This window comes from Microtus pennsylvanicus, chromosome 13, assembly GCF_037038515.1.
Source record: "Microtus pennsylvanicus isolate mMicPen1 chromosome 13, mMicPen1.hap1, whole genome shotgun sequence".
NCBI classification, from domain to species: Eukaryota; Metazoa; Chordata; class Mammalia; order Rodentia; family Cricetidae; genus Microtus; species Microtus pennsylvanicus.
The window spans coordinates 81,070,353-81,085,000 of NC_134591.1; the positions used below are offsets into that span (position 1 = coordinate 81,070,353).

Below are 14,648 nucleotides of genomic sequence, written 5' to 3' on the forward strand. Positions count from 1 at the left end.
AGAGAGAGCTTGGGGACAACGGGAGGTGCAGAGAAAGATGCTCGTCTCAGAGGCATGGAGGGGAATCCTGGGGACCTGGCGCTGTAACCCTGCCATACTACAGCAGCAAACACTGTCTTGTTTAGGGGCGGGGTGGGGGCAAAACAAAAACAAAATCCAAAAGAAGCATCTTCCAAGTTTTTTTTTTTTTCGAGACAGGGTTTCTTTGGAGCCTGTCCTGGAACTAGCTCTGTAGACCAGGCTGGTCTCCGAACTCACAGAGATCCGCCTGCCTCTGCCTCCTGAGTGCTGGGATTAAAGGCGTGCGCCACCATCGCGCCCTCTTCCAAGTTTTTGAGCAAAGTCCTGAATACAGATCTCAACGAGTCCAAATTGTAAACACACCACCTCCCTTCATCATCAGGCTCCGCTCTCAAGTGTCCAGAGGGATACGAAAAACTAACTTTGAAAAGCACATGTCATGTCAGGTTGTCCCCAGAGCGCAAAGTCCCTGGGAAGAGTCAAAACTGGCCACTTAGACATAAGTGAGGGCAAGAGAGGCTGTCTGTCTGGCCTCCAGCCTTTCAGCCCGTCTGCAGACTTCCTCTCCATTCTTCCCCTCCTTCTCCCACTGGTGACCTGGAGTCCTACCTGAGTAGTGCAGAGGGAACACATCCCCGGGAGAAGATCCCTCACACCTGGATGAGTCTCTGCTAAGGGTGTCACAGTGAGGTTGTGAGATGGCTCAGCGGTTCAGGGCATGGGTTCTCTGTTCCTCCAGAGAAGCAGGCTTGGTTCCCAGCACCCTGAGGGAAGCTCACAGCCACCTGAACTCCAGTACCAGGGTGTCTGGCCACCTCTCAGGCATCCATGACCACTGCACACATATGATACACATAATACAGGAAAGACACACATATGCACAAGGAGTGTAGAACAGATCCACAGGCTCCTCCCAGCAGATGCTACTGATAGGGAGCCTAGGGGACAGGGAGATTAGCTGAGATGGGCTGTGGAGAGACGCCTGCCACAGGGATGAGAGTTATTCCAAACCAGGACGTATACTAGGGATACACTATGAGGCTGGGGTCCGATAGAAGCCCCAAAGTAACATTGTCATGAGAAAACATGTCACTAGGTCCTCAGTTTCCCCTACCTTCCTCGGCACACCTGGCCCAATGAAAACCACCACCAATGGAAGGAGACAGCCCGTACCAGAGCATAGTCCTCAGGAATCACCTGGGCTTGGCACACACAGGATCATGGAGTTCTGATCCCTCCTGGGCTCCCGAGTGCTGCCCTGATATAAGCACACACCATGTATGGATATATTCCTTTAATTATAGAACTGAAAAATCTCTTTAATTCAGTCTATGCTTGTATAACACAAATGTTTGAGAATCCACCACCCACCCAACCTGGTGCTCAGGCTCACTCGTTGGCAGTCGGCTACATGAACGCGTGTGGCTGTTAGCATCTTCAGACAGTTAAAGGAAGAAACAGAGCACGGATCATGTGGGTGAACACAGAGAGAAAACCACAGCATTCTTAATTCTGGCCCAAGGTGAGAAGCCACACACCGAGTGCCGTTCGGCGAGTATCTGGCAGATGAAGGATGTCATGTACAGGCCTCCTCATCTGGGTTGAGGCTGTCCCCCTGGATGAATGGCGATGGAATACCGGGCCACCTGCAGAACCGCTTCTCCGATATATGCATATAAATGCTTGTGTGTTTGTGTGTGCAGGTGCGTGTGTGTGTGTCCGCAGCATGTGATGTGAGTTGCCCAAGTACAAAACACGAGTTTATTCTGTTCATACTAAGCATGGTAAATAAATCAAGTTTGTAACTAGAACACAATTCTTTGTTTTGTTTTGTTTTTTTAAAAAGGAACATTGAAGATCTTCAAAAATTGCTACAGTACAAAAAAAGTGTGTGTGTCTGTGTTGGTATTTATATATTTATATATGTATATTAACCAGAAATAGTGACTCTACCGGAAGTGATCCCCCACCCCTGTCCTCTATAAGATTTCTCCACGTGGTTTGCTGGGCTCGGCTCCGGCCGAGCTTCCGGCTCATTTCATGGCACATAGTGGTATTATTGGCACAGGTTCAAAATCGTGGTGCGAGTCCCAGGCGTTGGGAGCTGTCTCCTGACCTTCTGCTTGGCTTTCTCTACTGTCTCTAGTCACTTCTTGCGTTTCTTTCTGCTCTCCGAAGAAAACTCTGGGAGAAGGGAGCGCCCCTAGGCACGAGCAATATTACAAAAATAGATTTGGCCTTGGGTGTCCTGCTCTGCCGAGTTTCCCACTGGCAAACAGAAGTAGCAGGTGCGGGACCCTCCCCTTAGTTTAGTTTTAGGTTTTATAATTTTTTTGTTTTGTTGTTTTGTTTGTACAAGTTCACCAACGGAATCCTGTGGAGGAAGGAGAGAAGAGATTAAATGGCACCATGCCCTGGGGCACGAGAAGGCTTCCTGCCCGTACAAAGCCCCCCACACCCACTCTGGTTATCAAGGACTGGTGGGGTCAAGAGGAAGGGCTTCAGTCCCATGTTCAGGGCCTCCTAGGAAGGGCTGGGCCTGAGGCAGGACAGAAAGACACAGGAAATCTGGGGGGCAACAGCAGGAAAAAGAGCCCTGCCCCCAGACATCTGAGTGAAGACCCTCACCAGCAAATTACAGCTGTTAAGGCCTTTCCGTTTCCTCTAGAGCCAATCTGTTACCTTACAACCAAAGAAACAGAGGCAGAGAATGGGTAGGGTCTGAGAAAAACCTTGAGAGACAGAATTCCAAAGAGCTCCTGACCGCCCATCTACAGTCACCCCTTGCTAAAGTACAACTTGTTCTTTGGGAAGCCCACACCCATGCTCCTGTGGGTGTCTTAATTTCTTCTGAACACCTCTTCTACTGCTAACCCTTAGTCTTAAGCTTATATTAAAACATCTCTAACAAAACTCCCAACTCTGCTCAAGATATCAGTCCTGAAATCCTTTCCGGTGTTAAAGCCATAAATTCTTCTTTGTTCTGGGTTGAGCTCAGGAGTGTTCCAGCTTCCAAGGGTGGCGATGTGGAGCTGTCCCCTCACCTCTGACAGGTCCGTCTCCTCCATTAACTCATGTGGAACACAGCAGCATCCCAACCATGCATGTCATTGGCTACTATGTTCACCGTAGTCTTCCTCGTTCATATGGAACACAGCAGCATCCCAACCATGCATGTCATTGGCTACTACGTTCACCGTAGTCTTCCTCGTTCATATGGAACACAGCAGCATCCCAACCATGCATGTCATTGGCTACTACGTTCACCATAGTCTTCCTCGTTCCCTCTTTAACCCACAGTGGGAAGAGCTTTGCTTGCTACACCTACGATGCAGGAAGGAACCTACAGGTTCCGTTTCCATCCACCGTAGCTGGAGACACACTAGGACACACCAAGTCTCAGGACAGACTTAAGGCTCTATCAGCAAAGCCAGCCTGAGTCTCTCCAAGAGGGAAAGACAGGGAATCCGGGGAGGCCAGTGGCTGCAACATTCTCTAGCAGGCTGGTCAGGAAAGGATACCCAGATGGTACATGAAAACACAGCCTTCTAGCGAGAGAGAATCCGGGGATGGGCATGAGGGTGCAGCACGTGCCAGGCATGGGTGATCCCATTTGGTGCTGTCTGAGTTATGCGGTGATGTGTGTGGGCCTCCACTCCACTCAGTGCTCTCACTGAAGCCCACACACACACAATTACAGGCCACCGAGACCCTCAGGCAGAGAGGAGAGTCCCTCCACACCTGCGGACGGCACAAGTCAAAAGGCAAGCGTCCCAGTGGTCCTTAGATGAAGCTGGCAGGAGGACACAACTTGAATGCTGGCGTTGTCCCACAGTTACCAGGCCAAGCAAATGGCCAGACTGGAAGATCCATCACAGCGTGTTTAGAACCTTCTGGAAACATATGCCCCAAGCCTCCTCTGGAGACCTGGAAGCTAGCTGTCCGGCCAGGGTCTGTGACCTGGTTTTTAATAGTCCCCGCAGTTGCAATTAGGGTGGTGATGGGACCCAGCTCTCCCAGAAGGCTCCAGCGTGGCATCCTTCCTCCCATCTCAATGACGGTGGGCTTTGCCTTGGAGTTGTGGGCAGGGCTGGCAGGCCTGTCCCTGCTCAGTTCATGACCCATGTTTGTGCCCAGAGTCTTGACTTGTCTCTCCAGTGAGATGGAGAAGAGAATTAAAGGCGCTGCTCCTCCACTCCCCTCCATGTGACCCAGAGTAAACAGAGGCTCCACGAATACCCCTCTAACTTGCCTGCCATCTCCAAAAGACTCCTGTTTGGAGCCTCTGTGAGGCCTGAGCTGAAGACCCACTAGGCCTCTCTGGGGCTGTCCACCTACTGTGGACCTCAGGCGACCTTGCATAAAGGAAAGGGACATCGGGTCAGATCAGCGGGTCCTCCTCCAGCTATGCACCCAACCCCATATTCAGGTATCAAGGGATACAAGGTTTCAAACAAAGACACAATTTAATGTAGGGAGAACGAGTCATCTTGTGTGCCCTGTTTTCATCTCAACATTTCTGAAGTTAAAAAAAATAATATTGTGTGAAACCACTAACACGAGTGAGCCAGGGCATGCTTTGAAGGGTCACGTGGTGGGTGTGGCTAGAGTGTGCATCTGCACCGATATTAGGGATGCTGATGTTCAGAGGGAGTTTTAGTGGGGATAGTCTGACATAATTAATGCCACTGAACGGCACACGTAAGAGGAGTTAAGGGGCCAGGGAGACGGCTCAGTGGGCAAAGTACCTGTTGTGCACCATGAAGACCTGAGCTTGGATCTACAGGACCCACATAAAAGCTAGGCATGACAGCGTGTGTCCACAACCCCTGTGCTGTGAGACAGAGACAGGAGAACCCCTGGTCTCACTGGCCAGCCAGTCTAGCAGAATTGGTGAGCTTTGGGGTCAGTGAGGGACTCTCTCAAAAAATATGGCCTCTGGCCTTCACACACAAGCACATACCCACAGGAACACATGGGCAACGATAGCACACACGCATACACACACGCACGCGCGCACACTTACACACAAAGAGACAGAGACAGACAGAGAGAGATAGAGAGACAGAAAGGTTTAAGTGGTATTTATTAGTTCTAGCTTTCTACAAATACATGTATTTTTTTGTTTTTCGAGACAGGGTTTCAAATACATGTATTTTTTTAATGGGCTCACTAAATGTTGGCCTTAGTGATCTAATACTTGTCAGCAGTGGCCTAGGTCAGTGTAACATGGGTGACTTAGTTATCTGCCCCTATTCTCATTGTTTATTGTTTGTTTATTAGGACAGGGTCTCTCTAGGCAGCCTAGCCTGGGCTTCCCCTTGCTAGTTGGAGCTTGCACAAACAGACCTGGCTTCTGGCTTCTGGTTCCTGTTAGAACCTGGTTTCCATCTATGGTCAGCTGTGTAAGTCACAGGGCTGCCCCACTTCCGTGAGAAAGGCTCTTGTTGGGGTGGGGTTCTGGTCCCTGATCCTGAACTTAGACAAAGCAAGGCTGGAGGAATGGCCCTGCCCTTTCCCTGCCAGCCTTTTTCTGGACACTCCCACGTGGGACCTTTATCCTTTGCTTTTCCATGCTGGCTCCTTCTTCTCCCTCTCCAATTCATAGTGGTACACAGATCTCAGACTGCTTATCTCGGCTGACCTCTCTCCTCTATTCAGACATGCCCTCAATTTCTATGTCTTTCTTCCCTGGGATTTTCAGCCAGGCATTCATGACGCATCCCTGGCAACAGGACCTTCCCTACGTACAGGTCTCCCGTGGGGGTCACTTCAGGTTCTCTTAGATGCCTGCTCTGTGTCTTTGTGGACTGGTACCCAACACCAAAGGAAGCTAAGAGGCAGATACAGGTAGTGATATTTTTGTTTGTGTTTTATCAAATAAAGCTTGCCTGAATATCAGAGCTCAGAGCTAAGTCACTAGAGGCCGGGCAGTGGTGGCGTGCACTTTTAATCCCAGCACTCTGGAGTTACACGTCTTTAATTCCAGCACTAGGGAGGTAGAGACAGGAGTGATATGACTGGGTGGAGACAGAATCTCAGTGTTGTTTGAAGTCTGGTGGAGAGCTTTGCAATCTGCAGTCACACTGAGGACAGGATCGCCCCTTTGTTTGTTTGAGCTTTGGAAAAGGTGAGAACTCTCTAGTGGCTTGGCTGCTTTGCTTTTCTGATCTTTAGCTTGAACCCCAAAATCTATCTCTGGGTTTTTATTATTTGTGCTACAGACAAGGCTCAGTGCCCCATTTGGGGTCACCAACAAGGATCTTTCTTGACCTAAAACCCACTCCCATGACGGCTTGTCACAGGGGCTGTCCCTGTGAAGCGATCTTGTGGAGCCACACAGGGAGGAATCTATTCCAGGACCATGAGCAGCTGTTAGCAAGTAGAGGAGAGAGAGACTGGGCCTCTGATAGCCCTGACATTGTGCCTGCCATTGTCATCGCAGTGCTGGTTCCTTTCAGAGAGCAGAAGAGGGTCCAAGCAAGGGAGGGACACCATCTCAGTCTCAGGCCAGGGAGGACAGAGAGATGGGGGTCTGCCGCCTCCCTGCCAGCCTGCCTGAGCACTTAGCCCTGCTGCTCTGGCTTATGGTGAAGAATGGGATCTCTAGCTGCAGGGGCTCAGTGCAGGTGCCCCTTGGTCCCAAGCTGGAGAAGGACCAGGAACCCAGGCCAGGCAGAAGGCCACCACCTAGTAGGAGGTGGGACTGGACCCCACAGAAACAGGAAGAGAAACAGGGAAGCTGGGAGCCGCAGAGCAAACAGACAGGGAGAGCGACAGGGAAGATGTTCTGCAGAGAGCTGCAGAACAATCTCATGGATAAATTCTGGGATAGATTCTGCCCCCTGCTGATTGGAAGGAGATTGGGCAATGGGTATCCTAAGCTCATGGGCTTGATGCTCAGCCTCTGCCTTTGAAAACCAAGACCACAGAGCAGCCTGGTCCCTGGTGCCACAGCTCTGAAGCAGTCACAGTCAGCACAGCCTGAAAGGGCACCTGTGCCCCCATGTTTTCTTTGTGTGGATTATCAGAAAGCACAGCTTCTAGAAGGTTCTCTGTGCTACTTCTAAAGAAGTATTACTTTGAGTTACAAGAGCTTTGTATTCTATGGAGATAGTGTGTGTGTGTGTGTGTGTGTGTGTGTGTGTGTGTGTGTGTGTGTACATGTTCCAGCCTGTGCACATGTATGTAGATGTCAGGGATTGACTCTGATGTTTTTCTCAATCTCCATCCACCTCGAGACAAGGTCTTTCAATGAACCCAGTGCTCACAGACTGGCTGGGCAGATTGGTGGGCTGTGTCTGGCTTTTCAGATGTGTGTTAGGGGCCTGGAAGCAGTTTACCCACTGAACCATCTTTCCAGCCCCCGAGGTGTGTTTTATTTTGTTCTGGGGGAGGGCTAAGGCATGTTCCAGTTTTTCATCAGCTATGTGCTTCAATTTGTTCCTGAGAATATTAATAATGATTTATCTCTTGTTACTCCAGATGCAAGAGTCATTATGGTTTTCGGGGCGCTGTTCAGAAGGAAGCGGCTTTGGCAAGCAGGGCGAACTGAACTAGGTCTAATGGGGTTTTCTGAAGTTCAGCCAACCATCCTTGCTGGGGAAGTAGAGGGATGGCAAGAAATGAGCCACGAACAAGCAGCAGGTGAGCCTCTGAGGTTCCTTTATTCCTTGGAGTACAGGAAGCCAGCTTCATCTGGTTCTATCCAGAGCTAACTGCGCCCACTGTGAGGTGGTCTATGGCAAGGTTGGCCTGAAGGAAGGAAGCAGGCGCTTGTTTGTCATGAGCCCTGGGTTTCACCAGGAGCCTGTCTGCAGGGAAGGGACAGGTACCACTTACATATACCTATTCCTGAGAGGAGACAGGAGTGTGTTGGGGTAAGAATCTGCTACACTGGGGCCAGCAAGATGACTCAGAGGGTAAAAGAGCTTGCCTCAAAAGCCTGAGGACTTAAGTTCAATCCCCAGAACACATTGTGGAAATAAAGAACTGACTGGAAGGTTGTCTCATGTCCAACTGTGCGCTATATACACGTCCATGCATGTAGACCCACACAGACCAACAAAGACCCACACAGACACACACAGACACACAGAGACCCACACAGACCCACACAGACACACACAGACCCACACAGACACACACAGACCAACAAAGACCCACACAGACACACACAGACACACAGACCAACAAAGACCCACACAGATACACACAGACACACAGATACACACACAGACCAACAAAGACCCACACAGACACACAGAGACACACACAGACACACACAGACACACATACACAATAGACAAAACAGATTCTTAGAAAGAAATTGCTACATCACCAATAAAAAGCTATCTAAAAGTCTTAAAGGTTCTACAAGCGACAAACAGACTATTAAACCTTAATTAAATGTTTCTTTCTATTAATTGCTGTTTATTTAACGGACAACAAGTGCCCGTGTAAATCTGAGAGATCTCTCTGGCAGGTCTCTGCTTGCTGCTCGTGCCCAGGCGTTAATTATAAGAATGAGGGGATACTTAGAATCCGAAGGCTTTCATCCCAGTGAGTGATGAATAGCTTGCCCGGCACAGGGCGATGGGATCTTTAGGCATTTATCAGAGACTAATGAGGCTCTTTGCACATCTCGCCTGGTTCTGGTCTACAGAAAGTCACCGGAGGTGAAGCAAGGCAGGCACGGCGACAGAGTTTGTCTGTTTTGCAAGGAGATGCAACACCTAGCTCTACCCAATCCAGAGGCTCCTGTGATGCACAGGGAGGGGCAGTAATGGTCTGGAAAAAGGTGTTCTCACATAGATAGAGTCACTCTCAAGTGTCTCCTGGGGCAGCTACATCTTATACCCCACCTAAGATCAGTGTACCGAGACATCCAATCAAAACTGTGGGAGAGAATGCCAGGGGAAAGACAAGAGGGTTTTCTGGAACTGAGGAACAAATAAAATCACAGTCCTGCCACCCAAACTCTATATTCCTGGAAATGTTCATGCTGCTGCTCCCTGCAAGAAGGCTGCAGAGCTCAGGCCCTTGAGCCCTTGGGACTGGTCCTCCTGTAGCTCCATCCTACCCTCAGCCAGACTACAGCTTGGGGCTGGCCTGGGGTGAATGGAGGCACTTGGTATAGAGAAGGGCATGGTCTCAGATCCTGCAAGGGGTTTGCAAAGCAGAGACATCTGAAGGGTAGGCAGTATGACATCCTGGCACTAGACAACCTCGGGTGACCGACCTTACCACTGACAACCATGGTTAAGTCGTCTGCTTTTCCTCAGCCTCAGTTTCCCTCTTTGTGGACAGGCTTGCTGTGGGGAGCAAATGCCCTTCTGTATGGAAAAAGTGGCTTTTCTAACGGCCATCTATATGACAGAGTTGCCCTGGGAGCAGGAGAAAAGCGGCCTATGGACCCCCAACTCTTCCAGACGTGGAGCCTGAGTGGGTAGGCTCAGCATCTCCATGTCAATGAATCATAGTTTAACCCATTTTTCATGTTTTATTGTTTTTTTTAATTGATACAAGATCTAACTCTGTACCCAGGCTGTCTTCAAACTCTCAGTGATTCCCCTGCCTCAGACTCCTGACTGCTCGATTGCAAGTATTCGCCATCATGCCCACCTTTAAGGAACTCTCAAAGCTATAACAAGATGTGGTACCCACCCTACCCTGGGTCGTGCCAAGCTTTGCTAGGCAGCTGGGGACTCCATTTTTCCCCAACACTAGCTGAGCTGGCACATCCAAGGGGGATGTCCACAGTCTTAATGGAATGAGACACATTGGCAGACCACGGCAGTGTGCTCTGAGGATGTGCCAGGCTCCGTGTCCTGCCCACTAGAAGGCTGTGCTTGCCACGCGGGCTCCATGAAAGCCTCTGCAGGAGGCTCATTTCTAGTCTAATCTAATTACATTCTCTTGCCCGTTGGCGGAATGTGTTGGCTTTGGGACAGAGACGGAGCTGGAGATTTGATTTGGACCAAACTTGTGATTCATTAGTGCTGGGATTAAGAACTGACCGGTTCGTTCCCATGCTGACAGCAGCTTGCTCCTTGCTTCCTGCTGGGCAAATGCTGGGTATGGAACCCTCGAGCCATGTCCAGCCCTCAGTCTCCTGCCCTTTTCATTCAGTCCCCTATGTAGAAGGTGAGCCATGCGTTAGAGGACGGATACTGTATCCTATCTAGGAAACAGGGTTGCCATCTCACAAAAATGACTGGATAGAAGGTGAGATATGAGTAAGAGGACGGATACTGTATCCTATCTGAGACACAAGGTTGCCATCGCACGAAAATGACTAGATGCCTCTTTGATAAGGGTAGACTGGCTCACTCTGCAGTGGCACACTGGGCAAAGGGAGGAGATGTGGGATTCCCCTCTGTATGCTGTGAATTTGATTGGTTAATTAATAAAGAAACTGTCTTGAGCTTGCACAGGGAATAGAGGTAGGTGGGGAAAAACTAAACTGAATGCTGGGAGAAAGGAGGCAGTGTCAGGGAGAAGCCATGTAGCCCCTCCGGAGACAGACACCGGAACTTTACTGGGCAAACTGCTGCCACATGGTGATCCCACATGGAGATGGGTTAGATTTATATGTAAGAGTTAGCCAATAAGAAGCTAGAGCTAATGGGCCAAGCAGTGTTTTAAATAATATAGTTTCTGTGTGATTATTTAGGGGCTGAGCAGCCGGGAACCAACAAGCAGTCCTCCTCCAACGGGAAGGTTCCCTAGCAAGCCTGGAATCACTGAGGAAAGGCTGCCAAACTGACAACACCCATGGGCCATGCCCCCAGCATTTGTAAGTGGGACGGACGTGTGGGTTGTGCAGCTCCTGGGAGAAGCACTCACCCCGCCCCAGGCCCCGTAGGCCACTGTTCACAGACTCAGCACAGAAGCCATTTAATGCTAGCATTCGCGTTAATACCATCCAAAGCAAGCCGAATGTTCCCAGGCAGCGGAGCGTGAAGAATTCATCCTGTTTGGGTGCCAGTCTCCAGCTTCAAATTAGTAGATGTCTCAACTCTTCACTTTCTTTCTTTATCATGTTATTTCTTATCTCTTATTTTCATATTTCGAGACTGTATTTTAATTCTGCTGCTGCCCCCACTGCCCCCGCCCCTGCCCCCCTCCTGCACGGTGGCATGCTGAGGGTGTGATCTCTGTCTGCTTAGCTGCTGCCCTGGTAGCTTCCTGCTGAGGGAAGGGAATGCTGTGCCCAGAGCTTGTTTCTGAAGGCGATTCCAGCCCGCAGTTCTACACAGGGAGGGCATGGCATTGAGACAGTGTTGCTGATCCTGGGAGCTACTCCCTCCCTGAGAAGTCCCCACTTTGTGTCTAATAGATGTGCCCAGAGACCCAGGGTCCAGTATCCACACAGGGGATGTACTGGGAAACCCACTGCCTTAGAGAGGGGTTCCTGATCGTCCCAAAGCAGAGGTGAGGGGAGAAGGCGGTGGGCCAGGAGACAAAGAGGGCACTATGCCCCCAGGAGACAGATACATACCATGAAACAGACACAAGGCGTCTGCCCTGCCCCCAGGAGGTAAAAAGCCTTCGGCCAGTCAGCAGGAGATTTCAAACCATTTCTCAGACACAAAGGCCACAGGGATGAGATGCCGATCTGCAGATGAGGATCTGTGGAGAGCAGAGAAGGAGGCTTGCATGAGCCATGGGAGCCGGCACAGGACAGGCAGCTGGTCAGCCTGCAGGGGGAGTCTGCTCTCTGGAGATGGGTCTTTCCCAGCCTTTACATAGAAGGATCACTATGGCCTTGCAGGTCCCCAGGGCCGAGGGACTCAGGTGTGGAGGTGGGGTGACTAGCCGTCTCTCACTCTTGTACCATCTCCAGATGGCTTTGGGACGAGCCCAGAGCCAGGGTCTGTGCTTCCAAAGGCGAGGCTGGATGCACACAGCATTGCGCATGATAGAAAGGACAGACCCTAGTTCCTAAAATGCCCCCCCTTACAGCTTGCCGTTGAAACCAGGTGACTGTGATGGTTAGCTTTATCTACCAATTTGACATATTTAGAATTACCTAGAAGAGAGTCTCAATGAGGGATTATGGGGATCAGTTTGGCCTGTGAGCCTGTGTGTTAACTGATGTGGGGAGAATTCAGATCATCATGAGCGGTACCATTCCCTAGGCGGGGAACCCTGAACTGTATAAAAGTGAAGGAAACAGGCCAGCAGGTAGGCGTAGTTCCTTCTCTCTGCTCCAGACTGTAGACGTGCTGGCGGCTGTATGCCTGTGAAGGCCCTGCTAGGACGGACTGAAACCTGGGGTTGTAAGCTGAATACACCCCTGTCTACCCCAAACTGCATTTTGTAGGGGTTGTTTATCACAGCCAACAGAAACAAAGCAGGCAAACGACCGCGTCCCAGGCCCAGCGGCAGGCACCAACGTGTCACCTTCCTGGTTCTGGATCAGGGTGCGAGACGGCCAGCCACCCAACCTCTACAAGGGGACATGGGCGTGGCACATGCATTCACTGCAGCATAGGAGTTCCCTGCAGCCAGCAGCACAGGAGCAATGAACTGTGACGGCTCTGGTGGCCAGCAGAGGTGGGTGTCCAAGCCACCTCTGCTTATAGGGAAAGCAGCAAACAGGATGAGAGATGCAGGGTGACCCAGAGCTGACCTCCCAGCCAAGGTCGCAGGGGACCCTCTCATCCAGTTGCTGAGACTGGGAATGGGGGAGGGGGCCTTCAAGGCATACGAGCAGCCTGCTAACTGCCTTATTTTTTCCCTTCTTTTCTTTTTTTTTAATTTACAAATGATGCATGGGTGCATAGTCACTTAAAAAATAGCTTATTGATATTTTAATTTAATGCTGGACAAACCTTGGGCAGCTGACTCAGGGGTTTCTTGACCGTTCCCGGGGATGGTTGGAGAAGTGTGTCTTCTTTGAGAGATTATCCATGAATAATAAAAGAGCATTTAATAAGAGACTCCAGTCTGGAGTCTGCTTGGTATTTGCTATTTTTTCTGGGCTGGCTGCTGACATCTTATTGACAAGAGTCTCAGAAACACTGACTGTGGGAGGGACCTGTCATAATCTCCTGATGCTCCAGAGGGCAGTGAGTACTAGGCTGGCTTTGAACTCTGAGTTGGGGGGTGGGGTTGGGGCAGACATTCAGCCTCCAGGCATAGGAGTGAGGGGCTGTGTTGGGGTCTGGGTAGGGTTTTCACTATGGCTGTTGTGCCTTCCAGGGGTGGCTAACACCTGTTGATCGTACTTCACTGCTATTGTTTTGACAAATCAGTTCTCTGCAAGTGCTGGGCCCCTGAGCGACCCACAGATTGACAGGACAGGACGACAGTGCCACACAGAGAGCCTTGGGGACGGGATCGCACAGAGCTCACCGGTTTCCGTTGAATGTGGACTTGTATTCCCCAGCGGAGTGCAGTGTCTCATCAGCGTACACGGGCACGGATGCCCTGACACACTCGTGGGAACACTGCAGTGTCTCATTGTAGGCCGTGAAGATGTCCACGCTGCTGGGTACCCGGGCCGGGGTGAAGTCCGTTAAGTTCTGACAGCTTTCCTCCTGCTGGTTCATCTTTCGCTGGTGGCTGTTCCTCCGAGTGTGCCCGCTTGGGGCACAGCTAGGAGAGAGAGAGGGGGGTGTGAGGGGGTGGGCAGGTGCTGGAGCGATGTGCAGACCTCTCCCACACAGTGGCAGTGAAGCCTTACTGCCAGGCATCATTTATATTACACAGTAATTCTCGGCCTCTTCAGAAAGATCAACCACAATCAAGTAATCAGCTCCCCTCCTTTTTTTTCAAATATAAAATCTGAATTTTAAATGTGGCCATTATCACAGGAGAGCTTGGAGGTGAGTGAGTAGTGGTGAGGTTCCGGGACCTTGTTTGCCTAAAGAACGTCAGCTAGACTGAGGGGCTGACTCGGTTTCCCTCCGAGGGATGGAAAGGTTGATCGTGCTCACTGTCACTGCGGGAGAGCCTGGGCTGGTACGAGGGGCCTCTGGGGATAGCCTGGGGTGCAAGGCTGCTGGATGAACTGCTGAGAGAGAGCCCCTGGCTGTCACCTCACCCAGAACACGTCTGTAAACTGGGAACAGTGGCTCATGCTAGTCCCTGTCGGGGTCTGACAAAGGGATGGTTTCACGCCCCGTGAGCTCTGCCTCATTCCCTACAGCTCTGACTGAGGGGGCTTCCAGTGGCCCTGGAGCATGAACCAGGGACCCCACTCTCATCGGTGCAGGAATGCCACGTGGAATGTGAGGTGACACTGAAGTGAGTGTCCTGTCTTCCGTGGGTGCCACTTTATGCCTTGCTATGTCCCCTAGGCGGGGGTGGGGGAGTCTGACTGCCCCTGAAAGTGAGCCGGAGGCAGAAGGCCCCTCAGCAGAAGAGGCTGAGCCCTGCTGGCCCTCCTCACCCATCCCTGGATGCTCTCCCAGAGGGAGGGGTGGCCTGTCATGGAAGGGGTCACAGTCTTCTCCCGAGAAGGCCATGATGCTGCACTGTCCCACAGGTGTGTATACCTGGGGTGACCCCCATCTTCTGCTCTAGAGGCTCTGTGGGACATGCATTGTTGTCCCTGTGTCCTGGATCTACCAGGGACCCACCTGCGTAGCAGGTGCGAGGCCAGTAGAATGGGGTTT

The 14,648-nt window shown here is 51.0% G+C and overlaps 1 protein-coding gene across 1 annotated transcript in view; it reads right to left on the reverse strand.

Annotated features, from left to right (window-relative positions):
• Positions 1-1,300: 1,300 nt before the first annotated feature.
• The window catches only part of Ajap1 (adherens junctions associated protein 1), a 116,707-nt gene continuing 103,359 nt past the window's right edge, over positions 1,301-14,648 (reverse strand). The window contains exons 4-6 of the mRNA XM_075945793.1: positions 13,384-13,626; positions 11,525-11,655; positions 1,301-2,395 (exon numbers count right to left, since the gene is read on the reverse strand). Coding sequence (XP_075801908.1) covers positions 11,583-11,655; positions 13,384-13,626 — 316 coding nt within the window. The 3' untranslated portion in view covers positions 1,301-2,395; positions 11,525-11,582. The remainder of the gene's footprint in view (positions 2,396-11,524; positions 11,656-13,383; positions 13,627-14,648) is intronic.